This window comes from Halichoerus grypus, chromosome 7, assembly GCF_964656455.1.
Source record: "Halichoerus grypus chromosome 7, mHalGry1.hap1.1, whole genome shotgun sequence".
Taxonomy (NCBI): Eukaryota; Metazoa; Chordata; class Mammalia; order Carnivora; family Phocidae; genus Halichoerus; species Halichoerus grypus.
This window is the reverse complement of record NC_135718.1, coordinates 49138454-49154059: the sequence shown is the minus strand read 5'-3', so window position 1 is coordinate 49154059 and position 15606 is coordinate 49138454. Positions and strand designations below refer to the sequence as shown.

Sequence of the window (15606 nt, the reverse complement as noted above, 5' to 3'; positions counted from 1 at the left end):
ATTATGTGGCAGACACCATTCCAAGCACTTGACAAGTATTAACTCATTTAAACCTCAAAACAACCCTGGAGGAAGGGATGTTATTAACCCAAAGCTTCAAGAGGTTAATTAACTGGGCCATCTACTACAATGCTGACACTGACAGATGCTGGGGACACGAAGGTGAATCCCAGCAAGTGAAGCATTAGCCGCCAGCTTGTTGATCAGACTCAAGCAGTGGGTGAGAGAGAAACAGAGCCTGTGCAAATCCGACCAGTCTTTGAGATCCATTACTGGTCAGGCCCCTCTTGGGAAGTCTGCCTGGTCATGCAAGAAATGGTGGTCTCTCCCTGACACAAATGCCCAGTGCAATTCTACCTCTTGACTAAACCGACTTCAGTCAGTGAATATAGGTTAGATGTTGAGCTCTAATTGTTGCACACGTGCTCATCTTGAAATGCCCAACCAATATGAGGGCAGAACCTACGCATGCTACTTCTCTTGAACCTTCCATAATGCTCTGCAGAGGACGGGCCCCTCGGCTGGTAATGAGAGGCTAAGCACTGAATTGTATCTGTGAGTTCTGCTCCTGTGCTGATGGCCTGGCTGGTCTTTTCAGAACTTGGAGAATTCAGTGCTGAGAAGGAAAATGCTGGCGCTCAGACATGGTGGTCATTTTGGTACTCTAGGAACAAATGTCAAAAGGAAGGAGATGCACAGAACAGAAGCTTATAGGGAAGTCAACTTCCATGGGATCTTGGAGCAGGATTGAGGCCTGGGCCATCAACCCCCTATGGAGCCAACACCAACTCATAAGCTTTGTCCCTTGGTAACTTGGGGCTAGTACTGGCCCTATGGTGGCCTCATTTCCAACAAAAAAGAAGACAGTGCCACCCAAGTCAACATGCCTGAGTCCCTAGACTCTCTATCCCTGTGGCAGACTAACTTTTACCTAAAAGGGGATCAGACGAAGCTTAAAATCCCAACAACATTGAGCAGATGGAGAGGTCTTGCTTTCGTCAACTGTACAGCAAACATAGTAAGATCTATCTTCTAAGTTGCTTGTCAACCTAATATATTTTATCATTCACAATAGCTAACATTTATTGAGCACTTACTGTGTGCCTGATTCTGCTCTGTATACTTTACATGGATTATTTCTTTTCATTCCCCCTACGTGGTAGAATGAAACCATTGTGATCTCCCTATCTTATGAATGTGAAAACTAGGGCCCAGGGAGGCTAAATAACTTCTTCGGCAAGAGTCATATGGAATACTCGTACTTTGACTCCCTGTGTTGACGAAAGGAGAGATCATATGTCCGGGGACCAGCACAGGTTCCTATACTGAGGTTTCTAGAAATGGCAATTGTTGTTGCAGCTGTGATTAGTACTTTATACCCTGCTTCCTCTTACGTTTATGTCTTGCGTGGCCACTCTGTCGCTCCTGCCCTTGTAAAGAATCCACACCAGACAGCTAATCATTCCACACCAGACACTGTGGACACACCTGGATCGAATCGATCCAGACAGCTGATGGGACAGTAATGATGTGTTTGACCCATAATGAACTTCACTCTTACTTGCCAGAATTGCCTCCACAGAAGCAGGTGCCGTTCTCACCATGAACTAATGGGTTGGTTCCCTTTCCATTGGTTCCATATTATCCTCTCCAAGGAGGCCACCTGGGGCCATGGCCAATTCAACTCTGCACTGCCCCCCACACGGCCCCCCACACCACCACTCCCACAGACACTCAGGGAGTCCTCCTCAGGGTGCCTGGTTGGGTGGAGGGTCTCGAAACAGCAGGGGCCCCTTACTTGTGAAGAAAGACGATCTCCACATTGACATCATCCCGGTCCTTGTGCAGGAAGTCCTTCAAGAAGTTGGAAACACTCTCCAGAGTGATGTGTCCGCAGACCACAATGTGCCTGAACAGGAGAAGCCAGTTAGATGGGGCCAGCCCTGCGCTGACCCGGCACCCACCCCAGGCAAGACAGAGGAAGCGCACAGCTGCAGGGAAGCATTCATCTCCTCCCGAGGCCTCAATGAAAGCCCAGCTCCCATCCCCAGAGGGCCGTGAGGCAAAGCAGCGGTGCTGGCAGGTGCTCAGAGACTCCTCGGCAGAAAAGGCATATGGCTTCTCACCTGATGCTGCACAAAATCCTATTAAAAGCCCAACCGTTTGGCCAAGTGGTTTTATGCATTGAACAATAAGTGACATTATGCTTGTGCTTAAATGCTGCATTATCAAGTCCCTTGCAGATTCATATCTTTCCCTTTCTGCCCACAAAGCGTCCTCTTGAGAGATTTACCGAATGAGTCTTGGTTTATGACATAGAGCTTATCAGGTAATGAGATAACAAATCTTGCTGAAACGATGATTTTGTGTGTAAGAAAGCGGACTTTTATCAGGGTGGCTAATGTGCGGCTTGACACGTTATGGGCTCTGCTGGCCATAAGCAGTAAAAAGGAAATTTTGCATTTTTCCGCCATAACTCCTCCGACAATGGGGGCATGTAACACTTTACAGTAAGTGAGCATTACTCAGGGCTAAATGGGGATGGGATGCCTATGGAATCAGAGATCATGCTGCAGGCTGTGCATCCCCAGGTAGCTGTTTCCCTAGGGTGCCCTGGGATTTCCACGAGAGCCAAAGCATTTTACTTCAAGATGGGGAGAAGCTAGAAAGGGAAGAGGCTGGAATGGTTTGCCTTGATCCAGCGAGGTTTGGACTTCTGTTTCTGGAGATGGTGGCTTCCCCTGAGGAGATGAGCCTCTTTTCCAGAACTGCTGGGACAACCATCCCCCCGACATCTTTGGGCTCCTGGACCCATCTGATAAATCTGAACCAATCTGGCTACCTTGTGGCCATTGACATTTGCTATCTGATGCTCCATCACGACTAAGCCCTTTGGTGCAAGGGTTAGCCCCACGACCCAAAGCCAGGGCCTGACTGTGGAGAGGAAACCTGCTGGCTTCTAAAGGAAGACAGTAGCAAGGGGCTCAGCCCAGGTCCCTGTGCCTCTCGGGCTGCTAGGGACAGAGGCTGAATCCCTGGCCGGCCTCTGAGGCATGGGCAGGTGGCAAACACTGAAGCACGGTAATTTCGTGGGAAAAAATTTAGAACGGCTAGACCCCTTGCACCTCATAATTGCTTGGTGCACATTCCAATAAGGTAGAAACCTCATTGGCTGGAGGCAGCTCATAATGGGAGGGAGTGATGATCACTTATGCAATGTTCCATTAGATGCCATTACAAGAGCCTGCCCTTTCGTTGTAATTTGGTGCTTGACTAAGTATGTGAGAATAAGGCAGTAAACTCATTGGTGAAAGGATAATGATGCAGAACAAAGAGTAAATCAATAATATGCACAATGCAGTTAATAATACCACCATTATGGACTGTTATTGTTACGGTGCCGCACTCAGTGGCCGGGCAAGCGAAGGCCATCACGGGGAGGAAAGACTGTCCGTGGGCTGCCTCAGAAGAGACGTTCCAACACGATCACTTTGTTCTCTAGCCAGTACCGGCCAGGTTCAGGGAGGTCCCTTGGCCACCCATCCAAATGCCCCAAACCCACATAACTAACTCCCTCCCGAAATATACCCTGTGTCAGAACACGGGATGTGAACAGAACACTTGGATTACACACATTTTTATCCTGTCATCTCTTAAAATATTTCTTGTAGCACATGTGCACTTACATGGACAAAACAGGCTGCAAATGAACTTGCATGTTTTGCATAAGATTTCTGATTCTGAATTTGCCAGGTGTGTGCAGAAAGTGACCCGAGATGCAGGATTCCCTCCTGATCTGACATCTAGATCTGCATGGGGGCAATTCTAATGCCTTCTGCCCACAGACTCCCATGACTGCGAACAAGGCCAGCGTGAATCGATGTATGGGCACCCCCACAGGACAGATATGGGGTTGGGGCCCTCCCCCTCACCTGGATGTGGGAATAAGCCAGACTGGATCCCTTGCCCTGCCACCAAGGATGTGTGTGACCCTGGGCAAGCTCCTTATTCCCATTCAATAGATGAGGGAGCTGAGAGGTTAATGCCACCCAGCCAGGGTGAGCTGAGCTAACACAGGGCTCAAAGTTCTATACCAGTAGAAACCTGGTGATTACTCAAAGCTGGACTCGAATCAATGATAGGTCCGGGTAAATGCCTGCACATTCATCCTTCCCATCCTGTGCGCAAAGGACTGAATGAACATCTGCCAGCATCCCTCTCCCTGTTCTGAAATCATTCATCTCCAGGACAGATGTGTGAGAAGTGGAAGGGAAGGAGATGAGTTCACCCTCTCACCCTTGAATCAAAGGCCCCGCCAGCTGATTTATTCAGCCTTAGAAAGAGTCAGGGTTCTCCTAGTTGAAAATGTGCTGGGTACATATAAAATATATTCCAGTGCAATCAATATTATCCCTTAAGCCTTTAATTAGCTTTCACTTCTCTTAAGAAGTAGACAAATGCAGGCAGGAGAGGAGAGAAAAAAAGGATTGACTTTTCTCATTTGATGCTAGCTGTCCAATACGATTCTAGACAATTGAGAATATATATCTTTTAGCTACAGCATGATTTCTGGGGTGGAGAGCAGCCTTTATCAAAAAGGAAGAAAAAAAATCTTCCTTCAACATAATTGGTATTTCTGCTCAGGAAAAGCGAGATTGATTGAAAGCAGATTGCCTTTTTGCCCAAGGAGAGTTATTAGGTACATTATCATGGCAACCTTGGAGAACCCATATTGTTCCAATCTGTCCTATATCTGATTTGAAGATTTATGACTTCCCCCCTTTGTGCCAATAATCATTTCCCTCCATTTTGTTTTCCATACAGTGGAAGTTATCAAGAAGCCCACATATTGAACATGTTTGAATGCAGTTAGAGTTGATGGATGGGGAGAAGTCACCTCTCTAACTCAGCATCTGCATTAGAAGATCAGCTCTCACGAGCCTGTGTCTGAGGGAGCACGGGGGGCCCTGCAGGAGCACAAGGGATGGATGGTGAAAAGGGAAAATTTACTTTCCAGAAATATTATCAAGACTTTTGAAAATTCCAGGGACTGTAGTTGGGGGAAGGGTGTTATTGCAGGGAGAAGAGAAGCAGAATTTGTTGTATCCTCGATGATTGAAAATACAATTGAAAATATTCTAAGACTGGGAGCTGGGTGTGCTCTCCTTGGATACAGAGTGATGGTTATTCACGGTGCATGATTTAAAGGATGCCAAAAAGATCCTCATCCAAAATTATCTCTGCCAGATTCCATGACACCTACAAATCTACTATGTGAGATTTGTACTTTGATAGCCCTGTGTTAGCTCAGCTCAGACACTAAATAACTAAATAGTCTTAGGCAAGGTACCAATTCTGCATTTTACCACTATAAAGTCAGAGTCTTGGAGGGGCTGGAGCTAGTACCTGATTCATGAGGTTATCTTGAGGATTTATTTAAATAGATAATACATGTGAAGGGCCTAGTAAAGGGTCTGGGTCATTGCAAGCATTATTAAATGGTAGGATTCATGTGATATCTATAAATCAGTAGGTAACAGATGTAAAGTGCTCTAGGGCCCCTGGAATCTCACCTAATCCTCAAACAACCCTATGTTCCTACAATCTGCATCTTTGCAGATAACCTCTCTTAACCTCAATTTCCTTAAGTCGCATGCCTGACATCCCACAGCAAGAAAGTGACTTGCCCAGGATGTGACCCAGGTCCCCGGCTCTAATGCTCACTAAGATGAAGGTGTTGGGGTGCAGAGAGCATGCGCTGGAGTATTTCAGCTTCTGCTCCTTGATGACAGGCAGGGCTCAGCCAGCAGGATGTCCTCCTGGTCACACAGTGGAGGGACTGCTGGAGGGGTTCTCACTTGGCCAGGAGAGAGGCTTAGCCTGGGGACTGGGATGGAGAGATGATTCTCACTTAAAACATCCCAGGGTTGCAGCATCACTGGATGCTGGCTGCACGTGGTCAAGGCAACAAAGGCTGAGGGATGGCAGAAACTCTAAACCGAGTCTTTTACACTGAAGCCACACAATTTGGCAAGCCGAGGGATGGCAAAGTGATGCAGATATCCATTTTAGACATCATATGTTACGTCCAGCCCCGGATGCCTCACCAGCCTAAGGATCCTGAAGATAAATGATCCATTTACGGTGGAGAATATTTAGGAAAGTTACGCTATGACGGTAACTAACACTGTTCCCAATGTGGCTTTGGATTTGAGCTTCTTTAAATGATTGGCATTCTTAATGATGGATTTCTATAGGGCCTGGCCATGTGGTTTGTGAAGATGGCCAACAAACCTACATCAATAACCATTTCTGATCTGATGGGACTTCTTTGTTTTTAAAATTTTGTCAAGTTCTGTAAACAAATCTTTCTTGGGCTAAACTAATGTTAATGGCTGGATTAAAAGATTCCTCTCAGATGCATGAAGAAGCATCTTAAATGCTAGAATAGTAGCAGATGACATTTTGTGTAAAGGAGCTAGTCATCCAGTGTAAGCAAATTCGCCTGGTCTGGGGGCAGGGCTCCATAAACACAGGCTGAACTGAATTAGGGGTGGGTAACACTCGTGTGTCATGGAGCAAACATGGCATCAGTAGATGAGTGTGACAACCACAATAAGAATAATGCTTGACTATTACAAACTCTATCAGGGTTCACCAAACTACCGAGTGTTTTTTTCATGAGTACATATTCACTAAATGAATATGGGTGTGCCTCTCCCATCATTAAGCATCTCCACCCCCAGAATCAAATCCCACGAATTCTCCTCAATCAGTCTACTTCCTTCCTGGAGATGGCAGAGGGAAGCCAGGATGCCCCAGTTGAGTTGGGACCTGTTTCAGAGCTCAGTTCCATTGATGCCTTTCAGAATGGGCAACTTAGGGGAGGTGACCTAGGGCAGAAGGCATAAGAGGAGGATGCCAAGGGGGGCCCCCAAACTCTTCAAGGCTCCAGTGAATGAGGCCTCCAGAGACCCACTGAAGCTGAGTTGAGCTAAATGAGAACTAAAACCTACACACTTTTAAGAAGACTCGGGTAGTGCTGCTTAGAGCCAGTAGCCTTGAAAAAGGGAACCGTGGCAGGGATGGGCTCCACTCCATAGACTCATGTTCATCTTAGTATCAGAATGGCCCTTTGGGAATGTTTAGTCTAGTGCCTGCATCATTATTTTAATGTGGAAACTGAGGCCCAGAGATTTAGTACACGGTGAATGGCAGAGCAAGAGCCACCCTACCCCCTCGCTCTGATGCCTTCTAGAGAGAGGGAAGGCTGATGCTGCTGAAAGGACCTGAGCTGGGAATCAGGAGACTGGGGCCAGTCACTACAAAATGAAGGGGCCCAGACAGAGTGGGCTGCACCCGCAGACACTGATGGATCCCCCCGCCCCGAGTTCTAGCTCTCTGCCACTTCTAGTTTATGCCACCAGCATATCTTGTCTAGACGTCTGCAATACTTCCTAATTCAGTTCCCTGCTCACTCTCCCCGCCACCCCCACCCCCTCGAAACAGCCAAAGAGCAGGACTGAGGCAAATCCGACTGCATCAGTTTCCCCCTCGGGGCAGGGAGGTCTCAGATCTCTCTTTAGCAGAGCCTCATTCTAGGAAGACAATGTAAAATGCACAGCTCTGGGCTGTTTATTTTTAAAGATACTATATCCATTTTTACTGGAACAAGTATAAAGAACTTAAAAAACCCATAGCTATCCTGTCACAATAAATCACACAGAGTAAATTGAAAATCCTATACAGCTTTCCCTGAATACATTGTGCTCACTTTGTCAGAGAGGTAGATGAAACGTGGCATATATTGATCTAGATGTCTCTGTAAAACTATAATATTTATATCAAATACATATGCTAGAATCTCTTCTGTCTTTCTGCTGAGACTTCTAATCATGCTCTTTCCATCCCATCTCCCTCCAGCACCACCCCCCAACCATTGGTAGCCACCAGCTTGATGGGAATGAATTTTAAAAAGGACTTGTCAAGGGAATTCAGCAGCATTTTATCATATAGGAAGCAGGGTAGGGGTGGCGAGAGACCTTACAAACCCAAATCACACAGTGGTCAGTACTCCAAGTTCATGTTGTCCCTCCAAGGTTGAATTTGAACCATTCAGTGTCCACATAACTATTTCTCCAAGACTCTCAAACAAGCTGAGGTTTTGGCAGATTCTGGGCTTGACATTCCATTATCACTGGTGGTGCTTTCTTTGGCTGTTTTGTCACACAGCTTTCCCTGGTTTGGGTCATGTCCTTCAGGGTGACGGTTACCCAGGTTCTCCCCTGAGGTGCAGGACCCCACTGCCCAAAAGAAAGGAAGCTGATCCACCTCTCGCCTTCCCACTTCCTCCTATACTGAGAGCCTGTCCCAAAGGAACTGACTTCCACGTAGGGGAGTTCACCTTTGGCCAACAAAAGATAGCTCCGGGCTGTGTGGGTCCCATCCTTCTATCCCACCTTGGGATCTGGATCAGGACCCCCAAAGCTTGCTGGACTTTCCAGAGCTATCTGCTGACCAATGGGCTGGTTGGTAAGGTGTGCTTGTCTTGGCCACCCTCTGCCACTGTAAGTGTAGGAGAAATATAACAGTTAACCACAAGACTGTCGGATTAGATCATTAGCTGACTCTGCCACCTCAGATCTACTAACCATGTTCTACTAACTTGTGAGAGAACAGTACTTGTAAGGAGGACAAAAATGAAAACAAAACAACTGTGAATGTGTATTGAGGCCGCAATCTCAAACCCTGGCTGTAGCCATTTCCAGTTAAAACAAATGAAAAAACAAAACCAGCAAATGAAAAGCCCAAGAAGGTTTAGAGATAAGAAAATCTCCTACCCAGGGCCACAGCTAGTACTTTGCTAATTACAAAGAAAGGAAATGCCTTCTCCCTTCTAGTGAGGAAGAGAATAAAGTAATCATCTCATCCAGCTGTCAGTAGAGTTATTCTGGAAGAGACAGGCTGTTTTGCTGTTTCCCTAAACAGGGGCAGAAGGCTGAGCAAATAGATCCCAACAGTGCAGCAAAGGCACCTCTGTAAAACAGAGCCCCAAGGTCACAGGACAGACGACTGGTAGTGCCAACAGTGAGATGTACCGACCAGACCAGAACTTTCTGCACAAAGTAGGTGCATCTTACCATATGTAGATGGTTAGGACCTAAACCACGCCAGAGGGATCTATGTCTATGCCACCACTATCCTAGATCACAATTAGATCTCCATAATTAGAGCACGCACATGGAATAATCACACATCTTTTGTAGTTTGTTGCCTAAAGGGAGCCTCAGTCCAAGTCTTAAAAATAAACTCTGAGGGGCGCCTAGGTGACTCAGATGGTTAAGTGTCTGACTCTTGGTTTTGACTCAGATTTTGATCTCGGGGTCATGAGATGGAGCCCCACATCAGGCTCCAGGGCTTAGCACGGAGTCTCTCCCTCTGCCCCTCCCCCCAACTCTCTCAGTCTCTCTCTAAAATAAATAAATCTTTAAAAATAAATAAATAAGGGGCGCCTGGGTGGCTCAGTCATTAAGCGTCTGCCTTCAGCTCAGGTCATGATCCCAGGGTCCTGGGATCAAGCCCCACATTGGGCTCCCTGCTCCACGGGAAGCCTGCTTCTGCCTCTCCCACTCCCCCTGCTTGTGTTCCCTCTTTCGCTGTCTCTGTCTGTCAAATAAATAACTAAAATCTTAAAATAAATAAATAAATAAATAAATAAATTCTGACAACTGCAGAGTAGGAGGCATTGGTTATATTGACCTGTCCAGCAGGCACCCTCTCTTCTGTCAATGGCACCTCATTTTTAATTTGGGTAACCAGTCCTCTCTAATCAGATACAGTCTTGGGACCTTGACCCAAGTCATGACCATCCCTGAGTTTCTGCTTGCTGGGTCCCAGGGTGGCTTGCCTGGCTCAACCATGTCCTTTCAGAGATCTTGTCCGTCAGCTTTTTTCTGAATTCCCTAAGGTACTCTAAAAAAAAATTCCTTTTCTGCTTAAGTTAGCAAGAATCCACTTCTGTTGCCTATAACCAAAGAACCCTGAACTGGAAGAGTTGTTTACCTTCACCTAGTTTCTCCCTTAATTTTCATAAGGACCCAGTAGGCTGGTGTGGTTTTGGTTTCTTTCTCTCCCCTCTTCCTTTCCTTCCTTCTTGGAAGAGGACTTATACAGCCATCTTAAGTAGGCAATTCCATAACTGCCCGACTCTCAGAAATTACACTGTGTCTCTCCCCAGCACCCTAGCCCTTCCACGTTTTATTCATCCCATTACTGCAGGCTTGGTGGCCGCTGGCCATTTTCAAGTAAGTCAGTCTTCCTTTGACCTGGTTCTTCCAATCCTAGATGGTGCTCTGCTCTTACAAAGAAATCAGGGCGCTGAACTGCACTTTCCTCTATGCAGATCAAAGTAGATTTGCCTGTCTCTACTGGGTGGTGCTGCTTCTGAACATGAGGGACCCCGAGAAGAGAAGACCAGGGCAAAGGTCAACCACACCCTTTAGAGATGAAGGTAGAATAGAGGGAAAATGAGTCCAAGCAAAGAAATGGTTCTTACTTTTCGCCCTTGTAGAGGGGAGGTATGTTAGCTTTGATTTGCAAAGCGAGCCCCACCTCCGGGCTAACACCCCTGGTAAATCATACATCATCGCCCTAGGGCATATCTTGTTCGGACTACCTTCCCATAAAGACAATCAAGTTGACACATCCTGGCCTTGTTCCCCAGCCATACCCCAGGGTGTGGCCCCAGTTAGCACACACCACTAGCTATCCAATCCACTCTGAGTAGACCCAACATTCTAGCTGGCCTCTAGCATCTGTTATACACATAAGAACTGGGAGGAGTCCACAGGTTCCAGGGTTTGCTGGGGCATAACACACCACCGGGGGACACTGTAGGGGATGAAAAAGAGGGGGCTCGGGGTAGCATCAGCAGCTCCCCAACCGTCCCAAGTCTCTCTGCATCCCTGTTTTACTGGGTCCATCATTAGTCCACAGGTTTTTAGGGGCACAAGTCACCCTGCTGTTACCTTTGCCCCAAACTACTGCAATGGGTACATTTTAAAAATATGAATTATCAACTGCTTTTAGGAGCACTCCCTCTAAAATGCCTGCAGCCTTCATGATTTCACTGAAGAAAATTCCTGCCAAAAAGCATTTTACTGGGATGATGCTCCTACATAATCAAGCTTCTGTTTAGCTGCCACTTGTTCCTGGGATGGTTCTGATTGGTCAAAGTCTCAGGAAAGCTCCAGGAGGGCAGAATCACATGTTCTTGGTCATCCTTTAAGCACAGCACTCAGCACTGTGACTGGGACACAGCAGGGACTCGCATACTTGGGAGCTGAGCAAACATGTTGGGATGGGAACTTTCCTAAATCTGTTCTACAGCCTAGCTGGCATTTGCCTTTGAGGTCAGTGGCTAAGGTCACAAAACCTCTTACAGAGATGGGCATGGAATCTCTCTCTGAACTGCCTCCATGTCCCCTAATTAAGAAGGTATACAGAGGGGAGATAAGATTGCCTTTACTGATAATCAGTACCCATATCTGGAGCAGCCCCCATGGTGCTGGAGTGGGAGCAGGTCATTGTTACACGACACTCATACTAGATGTGGGAGCTCGAACCCCGAGAGACACAGAATCAGGTTTCCATGAGCCTCACGTTGCAACAGCTTCTAAAGTTCTTTTAATAGAAAGAGAGGATGGGCTTGGACAACTAAAAAGTTTCCTGGTGCATGATGGTAGCCTCAGTGGGACAAACCCCAAGTCTACCAGGACCCCCTATGCACAGCTCTGGAAAGACTTCTATCACAATGAATGACATCGCAGGAAGACAGAAAACACAGTGCAACTCACTCTCGGATGGTAGCGTTTGTCCTTTCGATTTGGAACTTACCCAGGAAGGATTCACCCAGTCAAACTTGAGATTGAGCAGAAAGACTCTTCAGGGCTTATAATTGGAAAAGTCATATTTGGAATTCTTTTTTCTTTTTTTTTATGGAAGAAAGAATATCTGAGAGCAAAAGTCTAGGTTTGAATATGACTTTTTATTTTTTTAGGTACACAGTTCATCTCCCACCTACATTTCTATTCTTGTTTTCAGAACAATAGCTGGAACATTTTGATAAGTGTGTGGAAGGGAAGAGAGACAGCAGGAAAGTGGAGGGGGGGAGAGGGGGACAAGCCTTCATTCCATTAGTATTATCAGGAAATTGATTTAATATGCATCCCAGTCTCTTTAAATAGAGCTTCAAATTTGAAAGGGACTGAAGATGTGGCTTACAAGAATCCAAAGCAGATGCAAAGAAAGAAGCGCCCACATCCACACCCACCAAGACCCCTCTCATCAGAAAGGAATACCTAGCATGTTACATTATACCATACAGCATCTAATGACACTTGCTTTGGGTATCTGCCCCTCGGTTCTGAATTTCAGAAGTCGTCAAGGGGTCATTTTTCCAAAGTATTAGGGCAATCTCAATTCTTTTTTCCTCCCCCAAAAGTTTAATGCTAATCAAAGCAGAATGTCTAATCAGTCCAAGATGGTCTGTCAACTTGAATTATCTGTTTGTCTTCCTATTTACTGTATCTGTCTGTCTACAGTTCTTCATATCTTTGTGAAGATCAGTTATTGGGGCCTGTGTTTCCTTCTGACTAGAATGGCTACCAGATGATCCTTCCTGGTGATATGTTGATGATTTGCTAATTTATGGCTTTTAAAATCGAGGAATCTGAAAACATTGCTGGGAGTTCAGGCTGCAAATCACGTGGGCCACGCAAGGAGAGGGCTGAATGGCTTCCCTGTCAAGGGATAGAAGTTTGTGTGAAATGCAAAGCCTCGGTCACATTTCAACTAGAGTGATGTCTGTGATATAGAAATTGCAAATGGCATCCTATAGGAAACACCCCCCACAGGAGTAACCCCCCACCCGCCACATCAGGCTGTGCAGAAGGGAGAGGGAGTGTTGCCCGAGCTGTGTATAGACGGGAAAGGAAAGGAGGCTCATGGTACTGGGCCCAAGACAACACCACACGAATTAACCCCACATCCTATTCCCAAGTGCTGGAGTCAGCCCTTATCAGAAAAAGTCAAGATGGAAATGTTATTGTAGGAAGACGGTCACCTCTGGGAACCAAGAGGGGAATAAGCTCTGAGTTTGAACTCCCCAACCACTTTGGTGGCCAAATAATGTAACGTGTAGCTCAAGAGAGATGAGGCGTATTTGGAAATCTCTATGGGTGTGACTACATTTATCCCCAGTGCCTGTGTGTAGCGAGCACTCAATAATCACATGTGAAATGGACGGTGATGAAGGAAGGACTCACGCTCACTCTCTTGGAGGAGGGTGTAGACTCTGGGGTAGATTAAGTGAGTCTTTGTAAAGAAATAACTGTTGACCTTTGGACACCATAGGAGCACCAACCCTTGTGCAGTCAAAAATCTACATGTTACTTTTGACTCTCCCTAAAACTTTACTAATAGCCTACTATTGATCCAGAAGCCTTACCAAGAACATAGTCAATTGACACCTATTTTGTACATTACATTTATTACAGACTGTATTCTTATAATAAAGCAAGCTAGAGAATAGAAAATGTTATTATGAAAATCATAAGAAAGAGAAAACACATTTACTATACTGTATTTATCCCAAACAACCCGCGTGTACGTGGACCCACACACTTCAAGCCCACGTTGTTTAAGGGTCAGTGGCAATGCCTGCTCTGGCAAAGTAGCTCCTTTAAGATTCCAATCCTTTAAAAAACAAAAAGTGGTCTAGAACCACAGTGGGCAAAGCTTGAATGTGGTTGAGAGAACGGAGTGGAATTTCAAGACCGCCAGGTAGGAGGGAATAGAAAGTGGTCTCAGGAAAATAGAGCTACCCTACAACCCAGCAATTGCACTACTGGGTATTTACCCCAAAGATACAAATGTAGGGATCCGAAGGGGCACGTGCACCCTGATGTTTATAGCAGCAATATCCACAATAGCCAAACTGTGGAAAGAGCCTAGATGTCCATCGACAGATGAATGGATAAGGAAGATGTGGTGTATATATATACAATAGAATATTACGCAGCCATCAAAAAATGAAATCTTGCCATTTGCAACGACGTAGATGGAACTAGAGGGTATTATGCTAAGCGAAATAAGTCAGTCAGAGAAAGACAATTATCATATGATCTCACTAGTATGTGGAATTTGAGAAACAAGGCAGAGGATCATAGGGGAAGGGAGGGAAAAATGAAACAAGACAAAACCAGAGAGGGAGACAGACGATAAGAGACTCTTAATCTCAGGAAGCAAACTGAGGGTTGCTGGAGTGGTGGGGGGTGGGAGGGATGGGGTGGTTGGGTGATGGACATTGGGGAGGGTATGTGCTATGGTGAGCACTGTGAATTGTGCAAGACTGATAAATCACAGACTTGTACCCCTGAAACAAATAATACATTATATGTTAATAAAAAGAAAAACAAAAGAAAGTGGTCTCAGAAAGGAACAAAGGACACAGAGAGAGAGAGGAGGAAGCTATTTCTGATCTGAGAAGAGGCACAGAATTAAACAAGAACCCAATAATAAGGAACCAGGGAAGGATGCCCTCTCTCAGTAAGTCGGCGGAGATGACTGGACAAGCAAAGTAGAGCATGAGAGGAAAATAAGATTTTAAGACTTAGTCCCATGGAAGTAGAATCAAAGATGGATGGTTGTAAGAGGGGTTCATGTAATATGAATTTTAAAACTAGGGTGTTGGCTCCCCTCAGCTTTAGAGCACCAGAAGCTGGGGTCAACAGCCAGGACTCAGGCTGTACCATGCCCTCCTCTGAAATGGCACCTCCCAGGACTTCTTTAGGGTAAGTCATCCCTGTTTGTCTCTCTAACAGAATTTTAGTCTTTTTTTTTTTTTTTTTAAGATTTTATTTATTTATCTGACAGAGAGAGAGAGACAGCGAGAGAGGGAACACAAGCAGGGGGAGTGGGAGAAGGAGAAGCAGGCTTCCCGCTGAGCAGGGAGCCCGATGCGGGGCCTGATCCCAGGACCCTGGGATCATGACCTGAGCCGAAGGCAGATGCTTAACGACTGAGCCACCCAGGCGCCCCAGTCTTTTTTGTTTTCATTTTTTGCCACATGCATTAAAATTTGTACTTGGTGTTTTCATCAGTCATAGCCTTGCTCACTGCCTGTATCCTCTTAGTGGCTGCAACATCCATGAGGACAGGTTCCACGGGTAGCTTGCTCCCCACTGAACCCCTGGCACCCAACACAAACCACATCGTGCTGGGCACGGAGGCACGCGGTGAACATCCACAGACTGAAAACGAGCCAGTAGACATGCTAACAGGAACAGAGAGTGAGGCAGGAAACGAACTGTGCTCTAGTATTTCTTAGCTCATGAAATTCTTGTCTAAGTCATTGAATACTCTTTAAAATATGACCACTGCATTAAAGAACATAATAAAGTATCTGTTTTCATTTTTAAGTGGAAAAGCATGATAAATTCTGCCCACCTCTATGGCTTTAGGGCTCCCACTTACAATCCGGAGGTGACACTTCATGTTGAAGGCAGACTGCCTTAACTCTCTCCAGGAAGACCCAGCCTCCTGAGG

General features: G+C 46.0%; 1 protein-coding gene across 21 annotated transcripts in view; it reads right to left on the bottom strand.

Annotated features, from left to right (window-relative positions):
• KCNMA1 (potassium calcium-activated channel subfamily M alpha 1) overlaps positions 1-15606 on the bottom strand; it is a 721733-nt gene that overhangs the window by 206264 nt on the left and 499863 nt on the right. For all 21 annotated transcript variants that reach the window (XR_013449725.1, XM_078077542.1, XM_078077543.1 and 18 more), the window contains exon 10: positions 1799-1909. Coding sequence is in view for 20 of the 21 variants with exons in the window: in XM_078077542.1 (XP_077933668.1) it covers positions 1799-1909 (111 nt within the window). In the remaining variant the exon portion in view is untranslated. The remainder of the gene's footprint in view (positions 1-1798; positions 1910-15606) is intronic.